This window comes from Alexandromys fortis, unplaced genomic scaffold (genome assembly GCF_014885135.2).
Source record: "Alexandromys fortis isolate MF-2015 unplaced genomic scaffold, M_Fortis_MF-2015_v1.1 scaffold_17, whole genome shotgun sequence".
Taxonomy (NCBI): domain Eukaryota; kingdom Metazoa; phylum Chordata; class Mammalia; order Rodentia; family Cricetidae; genus Alexandromys; species Alexandromys fortis.
In genome coordinates, this window is record NW_026067896.1 from 17,668,012 (window position 1) to 17,689,452 (window position 21,441).

At 38.6% G+C, this 21,441-nt stretch overlaps 1 protein-coding gene across 3 annotated transcripts in view; it reads left to right on the plus strand.

The window, feature by feature from the left end:
* The window catches only part of Rbm27 (RNA binding motif protein 27), a 68,356-nt gene that overhangs the window by 28,927 nt on the left and 17,988 nt on the right, over positions 1 to 21,441 (plus strand). For 2 of the 3 annotated variants that reach the window (XM_050161951.1, XM_050161958.1), the window contains exons 7-13: positions 594 to 887; positions 4,748 to 4,882; positions 12,006 to 12,170; positions 15,910 to 16,059; positions 18,754 to 18,898; positions 19,198 to 19,351; positions 20,640 to 20,909. In XM_050161951.1, the coding sequence (XP_050017908.1) occupies positions 594 to 887; positions 4,748 to 4,882; positions 12,006 to 12,170; positions 15,910 to 16,059; positions 18,754 to 18,898; positions 19,198 to 19,351; positions 20,640 to 20,909 (1,313 nt within the window). The remainder of the gene's footprint in view (positions 1 to 593; positions 888 to 4,747; positions 4,883 to 12,005; positions 12,171 to 15,909; positions 16,060 to 18,753; positions 18,899 to 19,197; positions 19,352 to 20,639; positions 20,910 to 21,441) is intronic. The other variant, XM_050161966.1, reaches the window with a different exon arrangement.

The following is a 21,441-nucleotide window of genomic DNA, read 5'->3' on the forward strand; positions in this document are numbered from 1 at the left end:
ATATATATATCAAGAATGGTCACTTTAAAATAATACCATGAAATAGATCATTGAAATAAATGATTAGTTTTAAGACTTTTATTCCTTTCTATCAAACCTTTGGTAAATGGATATTTGGTAAACTATCTAGTTTTTTTATTATTTAAAAAAAACCCTAAAACCTTTCTTTTTGAAATGAGTATCTTATTATGTAGCCAAGACTTGCCTCACATGTGCATGTAACTCAGGCTGGCCTCAAACTTGCAATCCTCCTGCCTCAGCCTCTAGAGTGCTAGGACTACAGGAGTCACTACCACACTTGTTTTTTTATAAAAATTTAGCAACTTGGTTAATCTATAGTAGCTACTTAGTAGCCTGTGTGTCGTAAAATTTCAATATGTCATAATCTCAGAGAACACAGACTGTGCTTGCCTCTATCTCAAGGTTGTATGGTCACTAACAGGCGAGCCCTCAGGAGATTGTTCCACATCTTAGAAAAAAAACTACAATGTAAATTAGGATGTTGAGTTTTCTGGAACTTGTCTTATTCTTTGAACTCTAAGTAGATCGTAATAAGGTTTTTGTTTTTGTTTCTTTAATTTTAATTCTTACAGAAAGAGGATTTTGTGTACTTGGTGACCTTTGTCAGTTTGATCATGGAAATGATCCTCTAGTTGTTGATGAAGTTGCTCTGCCAAGTATGATTCCTTTCCCACCCCCTCCTCCTGGGCTTCCTCCTCCACCACCTCCCGGAATGTTAATGCCTCCAATGCCCGGTCCAGGCCCAGGCCCTGGTCCTGGCCCTGGTCCTGGTCCCGGCCCAGGCCCAGGCCCTGGCCATAGTATGAGACTTCCTGTTCCTCAAGGACATGGTCAGCCTCCACCTTCTGTTGTGCTTCCCATACCAAGTAAGTATGTGTTGGTTGAATCTTGTTTGTTTTTTTTTTGTTTTTGTTTTTTGATGCGTTGTATTTAGAAGACCCTCATCCCTTTTGCTAACTATTAAAATGCTTGAAAAACAGTAATGGAATGTGAAATATACTTCCATAGTTAAGATGTTCTTTCTGCCATTCTTTTCTGTACCTGCAGTGTGCCCATTGTCTGTAGTAGCCTACCTTGTGTTGACCTGGAGACAAAACCTTGTTAGCAAATTAAGATGTTAGCAAAGAAACATGCTGGGATTTTTCTTAGTATTTAAAGAAAAGCTCTTCAAGAATATTAAAATAATGAGATTTTTTTTAAAAATTATAGACTCTTTAGAGGATGAATATTAATTTAGGCAGTATTTGTTTAATTGCCCTCAGTGATTACCTATTCAGTCAACTTTGATTATTCTCATTATAGTGTTTTGGGTTGATTTGGGTTTTTTGTTTGTTTGTTTCATTTTTTTTGAGACAGGGTTCTCTGTGTAACAGTCCTGGCTGTCCTGGAACTCACTTTGTGGACCAGGATGGCCTTGGACTCACTTGAGATCCACCTGTCTCTGTCTCCCAAGTGCTGGGATTGGATTACAGGCATGCACTACCATCACTAGATTTGAGTTGATTTGTTTTTGTGGGAGTAAATTCTAAATGCCATGCCATCTTAACTGTGTATTTCCATGTGGATTTCTTTACTGAAAAAGACTTTTTTTTTTTTTTTTTAAATAGGCATTTATTGTATCCATCCGAATCAAGAGTAAGAAATGTTTAAAAATGGCCATTTAAGTGCCTGGGAAGATGGCTTAGTCAGTAAGAGTACTCGTTGTATAAGCATGAGGATCTGAGTTCAAAATCCCCTTTTAATGTGTTGACATTAAAAGCTAGATGTGGCTCTGTACCTGTAATTCATCTCTGAGGGTGTACAGTAGAGACAGGAGGATTGCTGGGGTTGTTGTCTGCCAGCCTAGCTGTGGGTTTAGTGAGAAAATCTAGAGGGAATAAGGTAGTTTGATACCATTCTCTGACCTCTGTATACGTGCATGGTTGTGTGTGTATACCTTAATGCCTCCCACACAAACATAAGAAGTATTAGTGGTTGCTATGGGCGTGTTTATCCAGCACTCTGGAATCTGAGCAGATAATCAAGGTAAGGTTATGACTATAGCAAGAATAGGGATAAGACTAAATTTTTAAATTCAATTGGAAAAACTTACAGAATGAATTATTTATGTACATGTAAAGGTCTAAGAAAATATCTACTTACAGATATTTTACATTGCGTTATTAAAGAGTAGCAAATTATTACCTTAAAAATTATTATCATTTAATTTAAGGAGTATTTCTCTGTTCCTGGTACTAGGAATAGAACCTAGGGCTTCACTTATGCCTAGGCAAGCACTCCCCACTCAGGTTTAGCCTTAGCCCCTGTCAATTTACTTTCATCAGGGTCTCACTAAGTTGTCCAGACTGGCTTTGAAGTAGTTGTAGTCCAGGCAGGCTTTGAACTTGAGATCTTGTTGTTGTATATAACCTTCTATGTAACTGAGATTCCAGGCCTGTATCATCTGGTTCTCTTTCTTCTCCCAGTTCTTGGGATTGAATCCAGAACTTCATGCATTCTGGACATATTGTCAGCCTCTGAACTTTATCCCCCCCAGCACTATTTTCTTTTCTTTTTTTTAAAGCACTTTATTTTAGGGCTGTGGAATAGCTCAGTACTATAGTGCCTGACTATGTGAAAACCTGATTTTTGTCCCCAGCATTAAAGTTATAACCAAAACAGTCAGGAAAAATAATTTAGCACAATCCTAACATGTGCCTATCACTAAGCTTCCCTGTAGTAAAGTATACAACACATTAAAGTTGGTACAAAGGACTGGCAGGATGACTCAGCAGGTAAGGTACTTGCTGTGTAAACCTGGATATCCAAGTTCAATCCTTAGGACACACATAAAAATAGGAAGAACTGACTACATAGATTTGTCTTCTGACCACCTCATGCATGCTATGGCTAACCTACCCTTCATTAATAATAATAATAATAATAATAATAATAATAATAATAATAATAATAATAAATAACAACAACAGTAATCATAAAATGTGCCATGAGGTGGCTCAGCAAATCAAGGAGCTTGCTACCTTGATGACTTGAATTTCATCTATGGTATCCATGTGGTCAAAGGAGAGCCAAGGCAGAACTGTAGCAGAGACAAAGATGGAATGCTCCATACTGGCCTGTTTCGCTACATTTCTTATACATCCCAAGACCAACAGTGGGTGGGGCCCTCCTACTCAGTGTACAATTAGGATACTTTCCATAGACATGCCCACAGACCAGTCTAGTGGAGGCAGTTCTCTGTTTTAAGGGTCTCTCTTCCTAGGTCATTAGCTCGTTGTGAAGTTGAAAGAACTAACCACTACACTAGGCAAACACTTTACCATTGATCTCCAACCCATAACTTAGCAACTGTAGATACTAAATATTGATTGAAGGGGATCAAGAGATAGCTTAGCAGTTAAGAGTAGTTGTTGCTCTTCCTGAGGACCTGGGTTCCATTCCCAGCACTCACATAGTAGCTCACAACCATTCATAACTAGTTCCAGGGGATCTGATGCCCTCTCCTACCTCTACAAGCACCAGGTACAATTTTATATGATGTACATACATGGACAAAAAATTCATACATGTAAGTTAATTAAGTCAATGTTTAAAAAGCTTAGAAAGAAAACACATTACTTCTATAATACGTGTTGAAGTGATTTTATTCTCTTAAGCTTTTCTCTTTATTTACCTATTTTAAATTTAATTTGTTATTGGGATACTGGCAGTTGACCTCAGGATCTTGCAAATGCCAGGCAAACACCAGACATGGCTGTTGACTGAGCTTTCTGTTGTACGGATCCCGCAGTCGTTAAGTCCCAAAGAAATCACACAGAGGTCTACATTAATTATAAACTGATTGGCCTAGTATTTCAGGCTTCTATTAACTCTTATAACTTATATTAGCCCATAATTCTTGTCTGTGTTAGCAACATGGCTTAGTACCTTATTCGGCGAGGCAGTCACATCTTGCTTCTTCTGCATCTGGATCACGACTGCAGTTGTACTCCCTCTTCTCAGCATTCTCGTTGCCCTGTCTCTACTTCCTGTCTGGTTACTGGCCAATCAAAATTGAGAGGATAAAAGACCATTGTCCCATAGCACACGGCCACTGAGCTACATACATCCTTACAATCCTTAATCCCCTATTTTAGAAATGGGGATCTTAAACTTCTGATCTGCCTCCACTTGCAATTACAGACAATTACATGTCATTATGCTGGGCTTCAAATCAGTTTTGTTCTTGCTAAGCAAGCACTCCATCATCTGAACTATATCTCCAACCTAACCCTTCACTTTAAAAAAAATTTTTTTTTAATTTTTATTTCTTTTGGTGACAGAATCTCTGTATAATTCTGGCTGGCCTGGAATTCCTATGTAGACCAGACTGGCCTTGAACTCACAGAGGTCTGCTTGTCTCTGCCTCTCAAGTGCTGGAATTAAAGGCACAAGCAACCATGGCCCAGCCTCACTGTATCTTTTTCCATTGTATTCACAACTGCAAATTCATGTTTATTGCTCACTTATGCTTAAGCCATCTACTGTTCCTTACGTCCTTTCTGCCATCCTCATGTCTGCCTGCAGTGACACCTACTCCCGCTTTCCTTCATTTGTGATAAGCCTTGCCTGTTGGAGAACTAAGACTGTCATCAGGATTGTTAAGTTTGAATAAATTATTATTAGTATCATGCTCTTACTAGTAATTATTTATCATGTACTTGTTACTTTTTTTGGTATTCTATAGGACCTCCCATTTCACAGTCAAGCTTAATAAACAGCCGTGACCAGCCTGGGACAAGTGCAGTGCCCAATCTTGCACCAGTGGGAGCAAGACTACCTCCTCCTTTACCCCAGAACCTCCTTTATACAGTATCAGAAAGTAAGTAAATGTCACTTCAAGAAATTCTTAGTTTTTTTTAATTAAACACATCAGTTTTTCATACACATGAAGATGATGGACAGTAAGTGGAGTATCACCTGCAGTTATGGCTTTTGGGCCTAGTAGGGCGGGGGCAGGGTATCTTTCTGTGTTCTGATGAAGACTCTTGTGTGTAGCTTCTAGGAATGCAGCCTGTAAAGGATGGCAGTCCAGACTGGGCCATGTACAATTCCAGAACCTTACCGTGAGCTGCTGAGTGTAGCTTTCCATCCAGTCATACAATTCTGGTTTAAGGCTGGGGTCTTGTGGTTTTGGCTGTAGCTCTGTGGTGTCATTTCTACCTGACCTGGTGTCCGCATGATGTCTAGGGCAGTCTGGGGACTTGGAGGGAGATAAACTGAACCAAAATGTGTTTTTGATGGGTTGTCAAGATGGTGGATAAAAGGCAGTTGCCATCAAACCTCAGAACCTGAGTTTGATCCCTGGGTCCTACATGGTGGAAGGAGAAAAGGGACTCTTTTCAAGTTGTCCTCTGATCTTCACACATGCATTGTGGCACTGTGTGATACACCAAAATTGCTATTCTTGCTGGGCAGTGGTGGCACACATCTTTAATCCCAGCACTTGGGAGGCAGATGCAGGTGGGTCTCTGAGTTCAAGGCCAGTCCAGTCTGTGTAGGAGTTCTAAGACAGTCAGAGCTGTTACACAGAGAAACCCTGTCTCAAGGTGGTGGGGGAGAAGAAAGCTTATTATTGTGGGATGCATAGCAAGCACAAAGCTACTATGTCATGGCTGTATTTTAATTTTGTGTGCTGGGTGGGGAGAAGCAAGGAGCCCTCTGCTGCTGTACACTGGCAGTATAGAGTCTCTTCATAATGACTGCTTCAGTCACAGCATTGTACTTTTGCTAATGTCTAAAACATGTCACCTGTCTTCTAAGAAGTGTACAAGAATCAGGTAAAATATGTCTAATAGTTGAAGTGAAGATAGAAAACATAAATTAGTGTTTTAGCACATTTTAAATATTGGTGTTTAATTTTAAATTGTTTCCTTTGATTTATACCTTTTAAAAAACCAAGTGCCTGGTTGATTTTGTTCATTTTTTCAAGACAAGATTTCTCTGTGTATTCCTGGCTGTCTTATAACTGGTCCTCTAGACCAGACTGGCCTCGAACTCAGAGATCCGCCTGCCCTTGTCTCCTGAGTGCTGGGATTACCCAACCTGGCTTGTATACACACACACACACACACACACACACACATACATAAATATATGTAATTTTTAAAGGTGTTTTTTAGAAATATATTTTAAAAGTTAATTAAGCCAGGCATGATGGAGTACTCCTATAAATCCCAGCACTTGGGAGGTAGAGGCAGGAGGATCAAGAGTTCATGGCCAATCTCAGCCACATAGCAAGTATGAGGCTGCCATGGGCGACTCACTGTCTCAAAAAACCAAAAGCAATCAAAAAAGTGGTTGTTTTACATTGTCAGATTATGAGCTTTCCTTTACAGAAGTGATGGTATGTTTGTTTTTTGTATATCCATGCTTATAAATTTGCGTTACCTTGGAAATGTTTCCTCATTTCTTCCATGTTGCAGAGGCAAGCACGTAAAGTAGTTGGGCCTAGTTTAAGATCCTGGTGCTTTTCTCTTTTTCTCTCATCTTCTCTCTTCTTCATGTAGGCCAAGTTAATTCACTTTTGTATTTCAGTTTGCTTTTCCAAAGTGAAACTAATGTTACTTCATTTCTTCTTCTGAAGAAAAATGAATTTATATTCCTGTAAGGCATCTAACATGTCTTTGGCATGTAACCTGTAAAGGATTAATTATATTCTATGTAGTTACTATTTTCTTGTCAGATTTCAACTTCTCAGAATAAAGCCTACACTTAAATCTTGGCCTTTACTCTTTGTCGTTGGGTACAATATCCAAGCACTCATGTTGACATTGTCGTATGACTGACACATTGCTACCCCACCCCTCATAAATGATAGTAGGCTTGAACATGGGTCTCTAGCATGCAAGGAAGCCCCAATCTTGCTTTGCTTTTTAAGAAACCTAGTTCATCAAGATCCTTTTTCCTTTGAAGTTTTTCCTTCACTATATTTCCACCAGAACCTCTCCTTTTATTCACATTTGGCTTGCTGTGCATTTGGATCCTTGGACACCATTATGCTTGTTTAGGCCCCTTCACCAAGGAATAACACATAATGTTGAGTGAATACCCCTCAGGCTCGTCATGAGAACTCTTCATTGGTTAACTAATGAATCGTCAGAGACTCCTGATTTACGTCTTCCCTAATCTTTTTCCAGCTTGAATAGTGACCATGCTCCTGCTGTGACTCAACTTGCCCTTTCTTCTTTCCTGATGCATATGTGCTTTCTCTTCTGCTTCAAGGTTCAAGTCTAAGTAGTTGAGAAATACTCATCTCCTGTTTTGCATTCTTACTTAACATGTAAGCATTTGTATCATAGTAGTGCATACTTAAATATAGGTCTGTTTGATTTTCCATTTATAAATATAAATCAGAAATTTATCTGACATTTTCTCCTGGTCATCTGATTTTTCTCATGGTCTCCTGATTTTTAACTTCTTAACAATACAGCTTTGTTTTGTTGTTGCTATCAGTGTTTTTACTTATGGGAAATAACAAATAGACATAAAAATGAAGAGATATTAGAACAACCTCAGGTATGTGCAGTATAGCAAAGGGCCCTGTACCTTTTATCCAGCTTTAGTAGTGACCAGTGTGCCAGTTAACCCTTTAGCATTTGTTAGTCAGCTCTTAACAGTTAAAAGTGATTTTTGTACTTAAAACCTAAATTTATTGCAGTCTATGGCATATTTTTATATTGTTAAATTTAGTGTTGAGTCATAGTAAAAATTCTGCTTTAAAAAAAACTCTGGCAGTTATTCATTTGTTGTTATACCAAATTGTACATTATGACATACGCAGTAAATACTCTGTTTGGTGTTACTGAGACAGGGTTTTTCTACATATACCTGGCTCTTCTGGAACTCACTATGTAGACCAAACTGTCCTTGAACTCAGAGATCTACTTGCTCCTGCCTCCTAAGTTCTGGAATGAAAACACCGTATTCAGGTGCCATTAATTTTTAAAAATTTAGCAGTTGCCAGTAATCCCAGTGACCTATCTTAATTAATATTCATTAATTCATAAAATACTTGTTCAGTGCTTACATGTGCCAGGCATCGTGGTAGATGCTAGAGAGTGAAGACGTGTAAGGTAACAGATTTCAGATGACTTAGCTCATGTCTTTAAAAGAAAGAGTATAATAGTTTAGAACAAAATTCCAAACATTTTTCCAATCCTAAGACTATTAGGACAAATACAATTGTCAGCTTCTTTGTCAGAATAGAGGACTGCATAGGAAAATATCTAGTATCATTATAATCTTAAAAATACACTTTAAGCCAGGTGGTGATGTTGCACTCCTTTTTTAATCTCAGCACTCAGGAGACAGAGGTAGGTGGTTCTCTGAGTTTCATGCCAGCCTGGTCTACAGAGTGTGTTTCAAGACAGCCAGGGCTACCCAGAAAAACCGTGTCTCAAACAAAACAAAACACAACCCCCAAAATTTAATACACAAAAGATAAAAATCTAAGAATAAAAGCAATCCTTTTAATAATTACCATTTTTGTTACTAAACTAGTAAATGTGATAATTTCGCATTGATATTTCTGGTTTACTACTTTTTAGTCTTAGATGCTGTATCAGTGTTTATAAAGATAATTGATTTGTTGGCAAATAAAATGTTAATATTGAGCTGGGCAGTGGTGGCACACGCCTTTAATCCCAGGACTTGGGGGGTGGAGGCAGAGGCAGGCAGATCTCTGTGAGTTTGAGGCCAGCCTGGTTTACAAGAGCTAGTTCCAGGACAGGCACCAAAGCTACACAGAGAAACTCTGTCTTGAAAAACCATATATATATATGTTAAGTCACAACTGTGTCATTAAAGCAACTTTGTAAAATTTCTTCCTTTCTTAAAAGCCTATAATTTGATTCTTAAATATATAGGGAGGAACAGGGGAGACAGTTTAGTGAAGTAAGTATTGTGCAATCCTGAGGATTTGGGTCCCTGATACCATGTATGAGTCAGCATAGCAGTGAGTGCTTGGAGCTCTAGTGCTGCAGGGGAGGAGATAGATGGCCATATTCCTGGAATTCATTACAGGTTCGGTGAAAGACCCTGTCTCAAAAATAAGAGGAAGGATGGGGATGTATCTCAGTTAGTAGAATGCTTATCTACAGTGCATGAAGCCCTGATCTTCAGGCTCAGTACCACATAAAACCAGGAATTGTGTGGCACATGCCTGTAATCTGTGCACTTGTGAAGTAAAGGCATGAGCATCAGAAAATCAAGGCCATCTTCGTTTCTATAGTACATTGGCAGCCAACTAGACAAACATGAGAACCCATTTAATTTTTTTTTTTTTTTTTTTTTTTTGGTTTTTCTAGACAGGGTTTCTCTATGGTTTTGGAGCCTGTCCTGGAACTAGCTCTTATAGACCAGGCTGGTCTCAAACTCACAGAGATCCGCCTGCCTCTGCCTCCCGAGTGCTGGGATTAAAGGCATGTGCCACCACCGCCCGGCTTCCCATCTCATTTTTCAAAAGGAAAAAAGTAGAAAGCAAAGTAATATAGAAAGACTTCATATGCATATGCCCACACGAACATATACTACTCATACAGTTTATAGAAAAAAAGTAAAACTCTCAAGATAAGGTGTCTGATAAGCATCTAAGCATTTAAAACAAAATTTTTGGAACCAGATGGGATGGCTCAATGGGTAAAGATGAAGTGCCTGTCTACAAGCCTGGTGACTTAAGTTTGATTCTCAAGATCCATACATCGAATAGGAAGAGAAAGCCAATGTACGTTAACCAATACACATTTACACATACATACAAACACACAAATAAATAGCTGTGATAAATTTTGTGATCAAATCATTATTAGTACATTGGTTTACAGTGGGAATCACGTGTAAAAAAGCTGAAAATTGGAGTTGCTTGGGGAGGTGGCTCAAATGAATAAAGTATTCAATGTACAACTGTGAAAACTGGCAGACTACCTGAACAGGTAAAGCCAGATGTGGTAGCACAGTTCAAGCAGCGTATGCTCCTGCAGTAAGAAGAGAGGCAATTCACTAGACTCTTGAGAACAGCGGGAGCATAGCATAAGACCCTGTACTAATAAACAAGGTGTAAAAGTAAGGACTGACACCCAAGGTTGTTGTCTGGATCCTCCCACAACACACACAATGCACACATGAACATTCACAGGAATGAGTAAATATAAAACATATATAAAAATTGGAGAATATAATAATTTTTAGTAATAGATTTTTAATTTCTATTTAGTTGATTTTAATGTGTATTGGAAAATTTGAGGGGCTGGAGAAATGGCCTCTTGATTAAGAACACTGATATTCTTTGAGCACCCACATGGCAGCTCACAACTGTCCATGACTCCAGAGTATGCACACCTTTTTCTGGCTTCCATAGACACCAGACATGCGTCTAACCAACTCACAGCCTCCTTTTGTAATGTTTGAATTGCATGTTTTCTGTGATTTTAACAGTAGAGATTGTGCAAGCTTGCCCTTTAGTCTAGTTACTAGTTATATATACTAGGCTAATTTGTGCTGAATCACACATTTAAAGCCATCATACAGATTGGCATTACATTTCTTTTGTTTTCTCTTGAGCATTGTGCCTCTTGATTATTTGTCACAGAGAATTCTGCTGTAGGACATGATTAGGACTATTTTCAGATGATTGAGGATATATTGAATTGCTGTTGCAATGTGGTGATTCATCCTTTTAAAACAAATCTTGAAAGGTCTGGTGTTCAGTATGTAGTTCCATCATTGGCTTTACAGTGAGGTTTGTCATCCCCTTTTCTCCATGCCTATGGACAGAGAAGATGGGAGATGTTAGCATCTTTCTATGAAATCAAGTGATTGCGCTGGGGTCTGTCTTACCTGCATGTGTTAAAAATCTAAAGGAACTGTACAACTTATAAAGACTTTAATTACATATTAAAAATCTTCTAACCTTGCTTCATTATGTCTTATGTTACAGTGAATGTCTGACTTTGTGGTATAAAGTATTAACTAAATTCTACAAATTTATGTTTCATATGTTGCTGTCAGGGAATGATACTAAATAGAAACCAAAGGAAGGTTTTACTCTGTGATACTTTGGATTTTTCCAATCCCGTTGTATAGAATTTATGTCTATATATGTATATACATGTGTGTGCATGCATGTGTGTTTGTGTCCCCCTGTGTACTTTATTTTGAAACATGGCGCCTAAAAGCCAAAGTCATTTACTATATCTATATTTGGTCTGTTTGCATTTTTCTTCATTTTTTTTTCTTATCATCCACTCTGGTGATTAACAAATTTTCACTACCTTTTGAATTTTCTTCTAGTGAACACTTATTCTTTGTGAGGCTATGGGTATAGTAGTTTGTTTTGTATTTCTTATTATTCTTTTTCTGCTTTTAGATATGGGAGTAGTATATTTTGTGCAGAGTTGCCATTTTTGTGATTAGAGGGGCATGTGCATGACAACCTTTATATCTGCACAGCTCATTAATATCACATTCTTTGCGAACTATAGCTCAAGGTGCCTTTCTGTAACTTGATGGTTCATTGTTCATCTTTAGATAAAATAGCGTACATTTACTCCATTTATGATTCAAAATAATAGAAAGCCAGGTATGGTGTTGTATACCTGCATTTCCAGAACTTGGGCTATGGAGGCAATAGGATCAGGAGTTCATTGTTAGCCTCAGCTATATAGTAACTTTGAGGCAAGCAAACCTCTTTTAAGAGAGAGAGGAGAAAGAGAATATTCTGAAAGGCAGATTGCACAAAGCTAGCTTCTTTGTACCTTGAGGCATCTGAGCCATTTGCATGTCTGTGCTTTCTTGAGTTAGAATCTCAATAATGTCTTTCTCACTACTGTTCTTGTTGTTGTAATTTCTCTGTTCTTGGCTCACAGTGTCAGGAAGTACATCACTGCCTCAGAAAAGCAAGCTTGTGACTTTCAATCCCAGCTGCCCTCCTATTCTTTCCTCTGTAGGACAGCCCATGTATTCTCGTGAACATGGTGCTGCTGCATCTGAGCGACTTCAGTTGGGGACACCGCCTCCTCTGTTGGCAGCTCGTTTGGTGCCACCTCGAAACCTCATGGGATCCTCCATTGGGTATCATACCTCAGTCTCCAGCCCCACCCCTCTGGTCCCAGGTAAGCTTTGCTTCAGATGGACATCCACCTTACTGATCTTTCATACCTGAAACTGGTCAGCCTAACATATCAGATGACCTGGGAATCTGACCTGTCTGAAGTTCCCTTTAAGGTCTTGGGTAGAGTGTTCTCTGTTTCTCTGCTTCTGTGGTTTGTCCCTAGTGGTTGTTGATGATTAGGCCCTCTGTGTGTGTCCGTCATCTCTGTTGTCCTGTATATTTACATTCAGTGCCTTGGTAACAGTCACATCTTCCTTAAGGTAGATAGTAAGATGGTATCTGCTTGAGTATTTTCTACTTAATTACTTATATATTACAAGAAAAACTAGGGTAATTTTTCTTTGAAATAAAACTAAAGTTCAGGTTTCTTGCTGCTCGTGGATAAACATAGTTTTTCCTTTCTACTCCATTTGGATAGATTGATCATGATGACTGTAATATTTTTGAAAATTATTTCGCCCTATTGATATGTGTTTTGAAGATCTGTGCTATACTTTGTTGGTATCGTGTTAGTCTCTCTATTTAAATTCGATTTCCTCACTTTGCCTTTGGATTCTCACTTTTCCTTTAGTTAGTTCGGAACTAACTAAAGGGCTTTTTAAAAACAAAAGAGGGTTACTATATAGCCCAAATTAGCCTTGAACATGGAATCAGCTGTTCTAGGTTTGCAGTTGTGTGCTACCATGCCTGATCTGACTGTAGAACTATTGCATGTATTGGGGTTCTGTGTTCACAGTGGTCATAGAACTAGGTAGGTCATTTGTGTAAATTTCAAACATTTATGTAGCCTCAACTGTGGGAGAGTTTCTGTTCATGCTAGACAATGATTGAAAACTTTGGACCATACTTTGTTGATTTGCTTAAATGTTGAAGTAGTGTTTATTTTGTTAATTTTTAAAGTTGGCATGTGTCTTAGGTAGGGCTACCATTGCTGTGATGAAACACCACAACCCAAGAAACTTGGGGAGGAAAGGGTTTGTTTGGCTTATGCTTCTACATCAGTTTATCGTCAAAGGAACAGGGCAGGAACCTGGAGGCAGGAGCTGATGTAGAGGCAATGGAGGAGCACTGCTTACTGGTTTGCTCCTCATGGCTTGCTCAACCTGCTTGCTTATAGAAGCCAGGACCACCAGCCCAAGGATAGTACTACCACCCACAATGGTCTGGGTCCTACCCATCAAACACTAATTTAAAAAAATTCCTTACAGCTGGATCTTAAGGAGGCATTTTCTCAATTGAAGTTCTCTCCTTTCGATAACTCTAGCTTGTTGACATAAAACTAGCCAGGACAGCATAACTGTGGAATCTGTGGAATTTGTTATTTTACATATCGTCCTCAAACTATTACTCAGATATTTAACATACTTAAATTTAAAAAATAGATAGGACCTGCTTTTAAGCTATACTCCATTAAAGCACACATTTCTCTTGATAAGTAATAATTCTGTCTAGTTGACTTAAATGAACAAGAAAATTAAGGGCATGGATCATTCAGCATAATCCTTGCCCCCAAATTGTGATGAACTAAATTTGAATCTCCAGCACCCACATAAAAATCTGGGCATGATGACATATGCCTATCATTCTGGCACCAGAGGATGAGTTGAGAGAACTTCCTGGGGTTTGTTGGCCAGCCACTGTAGTTAAATATCAATGAGAGACTTTATCTCAGGAAATAAGATGGTGAGGGGTTGAGGAAAACACCATGCATTGACCTCTGTCTTCACATTCATTTGTGTACATGGGGAAAAAAAGGGAAGGACTCAGAGCAGGAGCTGACAAAATCAGTATGACGTCCAAGAATGCTCTGACAGAGAGAGTTTGGTTCTATTAGGTCATCATTAGGAAACTGTAGGCTGAATAGAAGCATTGAGAATGAGTGTAAATCCTATAATAGGAACATCATTATTACAATAATTTATTAACTTTCCTTAGCCATTCTATTCTGAGGAGGGACTATAGACCTCAGTGGTGACTAATTTTCAAAATCATCATTTTGTTACAGAGAATCAATATTTAATCTGTTGACGCTCTATACCATGCCATGAACTGTCTTAAAAAGTGGAAGGAAAGAAAGTGAGGGAATATGTGGATGTGAAGAAGTATTGACCAGCAGTTTTAGTTTTGGTGGCCTATGTCTCAGTTGGTTGTTCCTCAGTGTCATTTAATTGTTCTAAACTTGAAGTTGGTGTTTTGTGCAGGAAGAATATGCTCATGGAACTGGAAGTTGGGGGAAATACAGTACTCAGGGCAAGCTTTGCTCTAAGAGGGTGAGAGAGATTTAACTTATTTAGACAGTGGCTAAAGATTCATACTTTTAGAAATCTGGAAATTCCTAAGGGGGATTGTTTGTTTTAAGAATTTATTTTATTTTATTTGAGACAGTCTCACTATATCAGTCTTGCTGGCTTGGAACTTAGCCATGTCGATCAGGCTGGCCTTAAACTCACAAAGATCCACCTGTGCCTGCCTCCCTAGTGCAGATATTAAAGGTGTTGCTTCCACACCTCACTTATTTTACTACTTTTAACTGTGTGTGTAAGTCTGGGTGTGGGTGTATGTATGTGAGTACAGATGCCCACCCCATCCAGAAGAGGGTGTTGGATCCTGTGGATATGGGGTTGTTCACTGGTGGTTGTGAACCAAATGTGGGTGCTGAGAACCCAGTTTGGGTCTTCTGCAAAAGTAGCATGTTCTCTTAACCACTGAGCTATCTCTCCAGCAAGTAGATCATTTGTGAGCCTACATTTTGTACGATGTAAGTAGCAACCATTAGTAAAGATCTGAATGAGATTGATCTTGTAGCAAGAATCATTAAATATATTTTCCATTATGGAAAAAAAGGGAAGAAACACAAGAGCTTCTGAATCATAACCACGAAAAACAGTGTCTTCAGTCTGTTTTACTCTGATTTGATGTAGAATATGAAGAGGTTATGTGCCATTTGGGGTTTCTGTCATTCCTTTCAGAATTGCTTTTAACACTAATAAAATAGTTACTTGGAGTTAGAATTTTCAAAGTGATTTTTTTTTGTTTCAGAAAAAGTATGAGAAATATAAAAAAATACATTGGTGAATAATAGGGTGGTATTAAGATAATTATAAATACCTAGCCTTATTTGAAATACGCTTTGGATAGGAAACAAGTTATTATTTCTTTATCTAAAAAATTATTTTTTGTTGATTACAGAAATATCTAGAAATTGAGACACAACTCAACAATCTGAATAATGTGTTCATGTATGTGAAAATTAGTGATGAAAATATGTATTGTTATTAGATTAAGTGATTAGTATACAGGATAGACATTGCTGAATGGATTGAGAATAAACACTGTTTGCATTTGAATGTCTGTATGCTTGTAGTAGTAGTACTGTTTACTTGTACTCCTAAAAGGAATGTCTGATAGAACTCAAAGAGAAGCGTATGCAGATGATAGAATTATATATTTTTAAAATACTTATTTATTTATTATGTATACAATATTCTGGCTGTGTGTATGTCTGCAGGCCAGAAGAGGGCACCAGACCTCTTACAGATGATTGTGAGCCACCATGTGGTTGCCGGGAATTGAACTCAGGACCTTTGGAAGAGCAGGCAATGCTCTTAACCACTGAGCCATCTCTCCAGCCCTAGAATTATATTTTTTGAAGAACACATAACTTGAACAACTATTTTTAATAACAAGGGAATAATTCGAGCACTCTCTGATTATCTAAGTGTTTTGTTTTGTTTTTTCAGATACATATGAACCTGATGGTTATAACCCTGAAGCTCCTAGTATCACCAGTTCTGGCAGATCACAGTATAGACAGTTCTTTTCAAGAGCACAGACACAGCGTCCCAACCTGATTGGCCTTACATCTGGAGATATGGATGCAAATCCAAGAGGTAAGAATGCCTTTTTCTGGTGATACACATTATGCATCAGTTTATCAATATAGCTAATAATTTGTGTTTCTGGTCTCACTTGAGGAAATCAGACTCCTAATACTTTTCAAAGATGCTTTGTAATCATTTCAATAGTTTTATAACAATTTCACTTCTAAATTTTAGTGGTATAGTTAGAACATATATATGTATATGTATGGGGTGGGACAGTTCTGTATTCTGTCAATTATGTTTTAAATAAATGCTGATTGCTGATTGGCCAGTAGCCAGGCAGGAAGTATAGATGGGACAACCAGACAGGAAGTAGAGGCAGGGCAATGAGAACAGGAGAATTCTGGGAAGGAGGAAGCCCATTCCTCCTCAGTCCTGTCCAGACACTGAAGAAGGAAGATGTGACCTGCCCCTCTGAAAAAGGTACCAAGCCATGTGGCTAGCAAAAACTAGAATAATGGGCTAATATAAGTTATAAGAGTTAATAAGAAGCCTGAGCTAATGAGCCAATCAGTTTTATAACTTATGTAGACCATCTGTATGATTCTTTGAGACCTAACAACTGTGGGAACCAGGCAGGACAGAAACCCCAACAAGCAGGCCTTCATGTTATATATATACATATATATTATGTATGCAATGTTCTGTCAGCATGTATGCCTGCAGGGCAGAAGAGAGCACCAGGTCTTTTTACAGATGATTGTAAACCATCATGTAGTTATTGGGAATTGGACTGAGGACCTCTGGAAGAGCAGACAGTGCTCTTAACCACTGAGCCATTTCTTTTTAGACACAGAAAATAGTAATACTTTTTTGTTTGGTTGGTTTTTTTTTTTTTTTTTTTCGAGACAGGGTTTCTCTGTGGCTTTGGAACCTGTCCTGGAACTTAGCTCTGTGGACCAGGCTGGTCTCGAACTCACAGAGATCCGCCTGCTTCTGCCTCCCAAGTGCTGGGATTAAAGGCGTGCGCCACCATCCCCCGGCAATAGTAATACTTTTTAGTTGCTTTTTTAGATAGGACTTCAGACCATTTTAATTGTGTGCTAGGCACAGTGCTAGAGTTTACATGCGAGAAGGTGAGATGACTGGTCCCTTTCTCTCAAAGAATTGATCAAAGGTTTATTTTCTGTTTTGAGTGGTGTAGCTTCAAACCATTAATGTTACAAGCCTAAACACTGTAAGTAAATTAGCATTTTATCAATTTACTTCTTAAGATTACAGCTATATACTCAGGCCCAGTGGCACATATTTTTTTTATCTGTGTGGAGACAGGAGGACCAGGGCTGAAGATTATCTTTACCTACATAGCAGGTTCAAAGCCAACCTGGGCCACATAGACCCTGTCTAAAAACAAAACTTCTAAAATTAAATCTATCAGGACCTGCTTCAAAGTTTTTAAGATATAAACCTTTAAAAAAAATCAAGCTATGGCAGTTGTGGTGGTACACACTTTTAATCCCAACACTCAGGAGGCAGAGACAGATCTCTGTGAGTTGTAGGCCAGCCTAGTTACATAGTAAATTATGTGCCAAACAGGGCTACAAAGTCAGACCCTGTCTCAAGATGCTGCACAAATCAAGCTAAGATTAAATAAAAGCATATACTTATAATGTGGGTTCTTTCCCTTCCTTGCTAAAATGTTAACTTATATCTAAGATAAAATAGTGTCCTATATAAACACATAGCTGGGCATGGTGTCTATAATCCTAGTGAGTGCCGAGCAGGCTGAAGCAGAGAATTACTTGAATTCCAGGCCAGCCTGGGCTACGGAATAAGACCTAATCTCAAAACAACAAAAAAGGGGTTGTAGAGATGGCTCAAGGGTTAAGAACACTGGCTGCTCTTCTAAAGGACCTGGATTCAATTCTTAGCACCCACATGGCAGCCCACAACTCTCTAGGGGATCCAGCCCCCTCACACAGACATACATGTCGGCAAAATACCAGCACACATAAAATAAAAATAAATCATTAAACAAAAAAGAAAACAAAATAATATGGTAATATTTCATATAAGAAAATCATACCAGGTGGTGGTGGCACATACCTTTAATTCCACCACTCAGGAGGCAGAGGCAGGTGGATCTCTGTGAGTTTGAGGTCAGCTTGGTCTACAAAGCAAGTTCCAGGACAGGCTCCATAGCTACTGAGAAACCCTGTCTCGAAAAACCAAGAAAAAAAGAAAGAAAATCATGATTCTTTATGATGTGAACATCTTGTTGGATAATGACAGGAGGTATATAACATCTCTAATACTATTTGATCCCTTGTCAAAGACAGTAATTATTATATATTTATATTATAAAAAAGTAAGTAAAATTATGGTAGCATATATAAAATAAATGTCTTGCTTTTTTCACTCTTTGATGATCTATGCTTGAGTTAATCATCACACTGGATTGCCTTTGAGGTTTTAAGCTTGCATTTTAACTTTTTGAATGTAAAGAGTAGAGGAATTTTTAGGTTTTTTTGCTGATAGATATTTCTAAGAAGGAAATGGTAAACTAGACACAGTTGTGCATGCCCCTAAAACCAGCCTTTGGAAAACTGATGTAGGAGATCAGTGATCTTTTTCTTCAAACAAAACAAAAATAGAAAATGGTAGTAAATGAATGCTGTTCACAGGGCTTTAGTTTTAGACTAAATAACCCAGTCATTTGATGTTTCCCCAAAATATAGTAATGGAAATTTTTGTTTTCCACAGCTGCTAATATTGTCATCCAGACTGAACCACCAGTTCCTGTTTCAATTAATAGCAACATCACCAGAGTAGTCCTGGAACCAGAGAGTCGAAAGAGAGCTATTAGTGGTTTGGAAGGACCACTTACAAAGAAGCCTTGGCTGGGAAAGTAAGATGGTTTAGCTTATTTGAAATATGTAATTGATGCTTGTATTGTTTCATTTGTTAATAAAGTAGTTAAAATTATCATTAACCTTTGCTGGGAATGGTGGTACTCATTTTTAGTCCTAGCACTTGAAAGGCAGAAACAGGCAAATCTCAGGGTTCAGGGCCAGCCTGGTGTACATAGCGAGTTCTAGGATGGCCAGAGCTATACAGAGAAACCCTGTATCAAAAAAGCTGAGGGCGGGGGGTGGGAGGGAGAGGAAGGTGGGAGAATTAACCAAGATTTATCAATGCTTGTTTCAGGCAAGGGAACAACAATCAAAGTAAACCAGGGTTCTTGCGGAAGAATCAGTATACAAACACAAAATTAGAAGTGAAAAAAATCCCCCAGGAATTGAACAACATTACCAAGCTCAATGAACACTTCAGCAAATTTGGAACCATAGTTAATATCCAGGTAAATTGACTTTATCAGTTACAGAATGCATGTGTGCTGTGAGTCTTAGAAAGTATTACCAGCAGTTTTTTTTTTTTTAAATATTTATTTATTTGTTATGTATACAATATTCTGTCTGTGTGTATGCCTGCAGGCCAGAAGAGGGCACCAGACACCATTACAGATGGTTGTGAGCCACCATGTGGTTGCTGGGAATTGAACTCAGGACCTTTGGAAGAGCAGGCAATGCTCTTAACCTCTGAGCCATCTCTCCAGCCCTTACCAGCAGTTTTTGATTAGAGTCAGTGGTAATTTTGACATCTTTGCAAAGTGATGTGTTTTTTTTTTTAATATATCAGTGTATTCTATTATATATCCAGTGTATGTGTATATAATGGAATTATTTAGTTGAATTTGTTCTTGAGGATTCATTTGATTCTTTTCCATAGCTCCTTCCTGAAAACTGAACTAGTTGCTGTTGTTTTTATTGTTGTTGTTGTTGTTGTTGTCCAGAGGTCTTGGTCTGAACTGAACCACTCCCTCCCATTATAATGTTATTATCTAAGAAGCTGTGATTTTTGACATATTATCTAAGATCAGATCAATTGTAGTGACAGTATAATTTTTTGGAAGTTTGACTTTATAAATTTGTGATTAGAAGTGATGATTTAATTGAGTATACTTACGTGTTAGTTTAAAATTTCATGTCCTTAAATTTGTGTGCTTTTTCTCTTAAAAGTTCTCTGTCATTATTCTTTATGGCGTTTAGAAAAAGAACTGGGTGGCTATGTAAAACAGTTTTCTCAGACACTATGTTGACTACCACAGCCTTAATAAACAAACAATAGAAATTTGTTCTATTGTAGGAGAGACAGTTTGCAATTAAAGAGCGTGAACTGCTCTTCCAGAGGACCTGAGTTTGGTTTCCAGCATCCTGATTGGGTGGCTCACTGCCTGTAACTCTGGGGATTTTTAATGCTACTTGTACTCATTTGCTTCAGAGGGATGCCTTCTTAGCTTGTAGACACCTGGTTTCTCACTGTCTTCATACAGCATAGAAGGAGAGGAGGAGGAAGGAAAGGGAGCCATGGAGACCCCTTCCTCTTCTCAGAAGGCTACCTTAACTAAAATAGTTATGGTCACAAATGCAGTACTCCATGTAATGTGAGTCTGTCCCTAGTCCTGTTCTCTGTTGAGGGCTAGGGTTTCTTCATAAGGATTTGGAGGCACATAATTTAGTTCATAGTACTGGACCACACGTATTTAACTACTATCCAAGTTTAAGTTGTTCCCCTTATTTTCTTTAAAGGTTGCTTTTAAGGGTGATCCAGAAGCAGCACTTATCCAATACCTTACCAATGAGGAGGCCAGAAAAGCCATTTCAAGCACAGAAGCAGTGCTGAACAACCGGTTCATTCGAGTCCTGTGGCATAGAGAGAACAATGAGCAGCCAGCACTCCAGTCCCCAGCACAGCTCCTCCTGCAACAGCAGCACCATAGCCTGCCACAGCATCTTCATCCGCAGCAGGTGATGGTAACCCAGTCTTCCCCCGCGTCAGTCCATGGAAGTATCCAGAAGGTAATCATATTTACTAATTAACACTCTAGTCTCACTTCCCAGACAGTATTTTCCAACTCATGGCCCTGACACCTTTCACATTAGAGTTGTTCATGGTTTAATGTATAAACTACCATCATCTGGTTTTCTGAGACCTCATTATTATAGAAGTGCAGATTCTTAGATCTCACCCATCCTTACTTTTATTAACTAAGTAATTATTTGGTGTGGACATGGGTAGGTGCGTGATGTGGGTGGGCGTAGGCCCAAACTTGACACCGTGTGTCTTTGTCAATCCTCTCCACTTTATTACTGAGGCAGGGACTCACTGAATCGTGAGCTTGCCAATTTTGACCATTTTCCTGAGGATCCTCTGTTTCTTCCTAAGTACTGGGATTATAGGTGGCTTTTATATGGCTGTGGGGATCTAAACTCTAATTGAGCTTTTACCCAGCCGTCTCATCTCCTGAATCAATTCCTCTAGGAAATGCCCAGGATCTGCTTCAGAGGACTTTGCAGTGTTCTAAAGCTAAGAGAGCTGCTCTGTAATAGA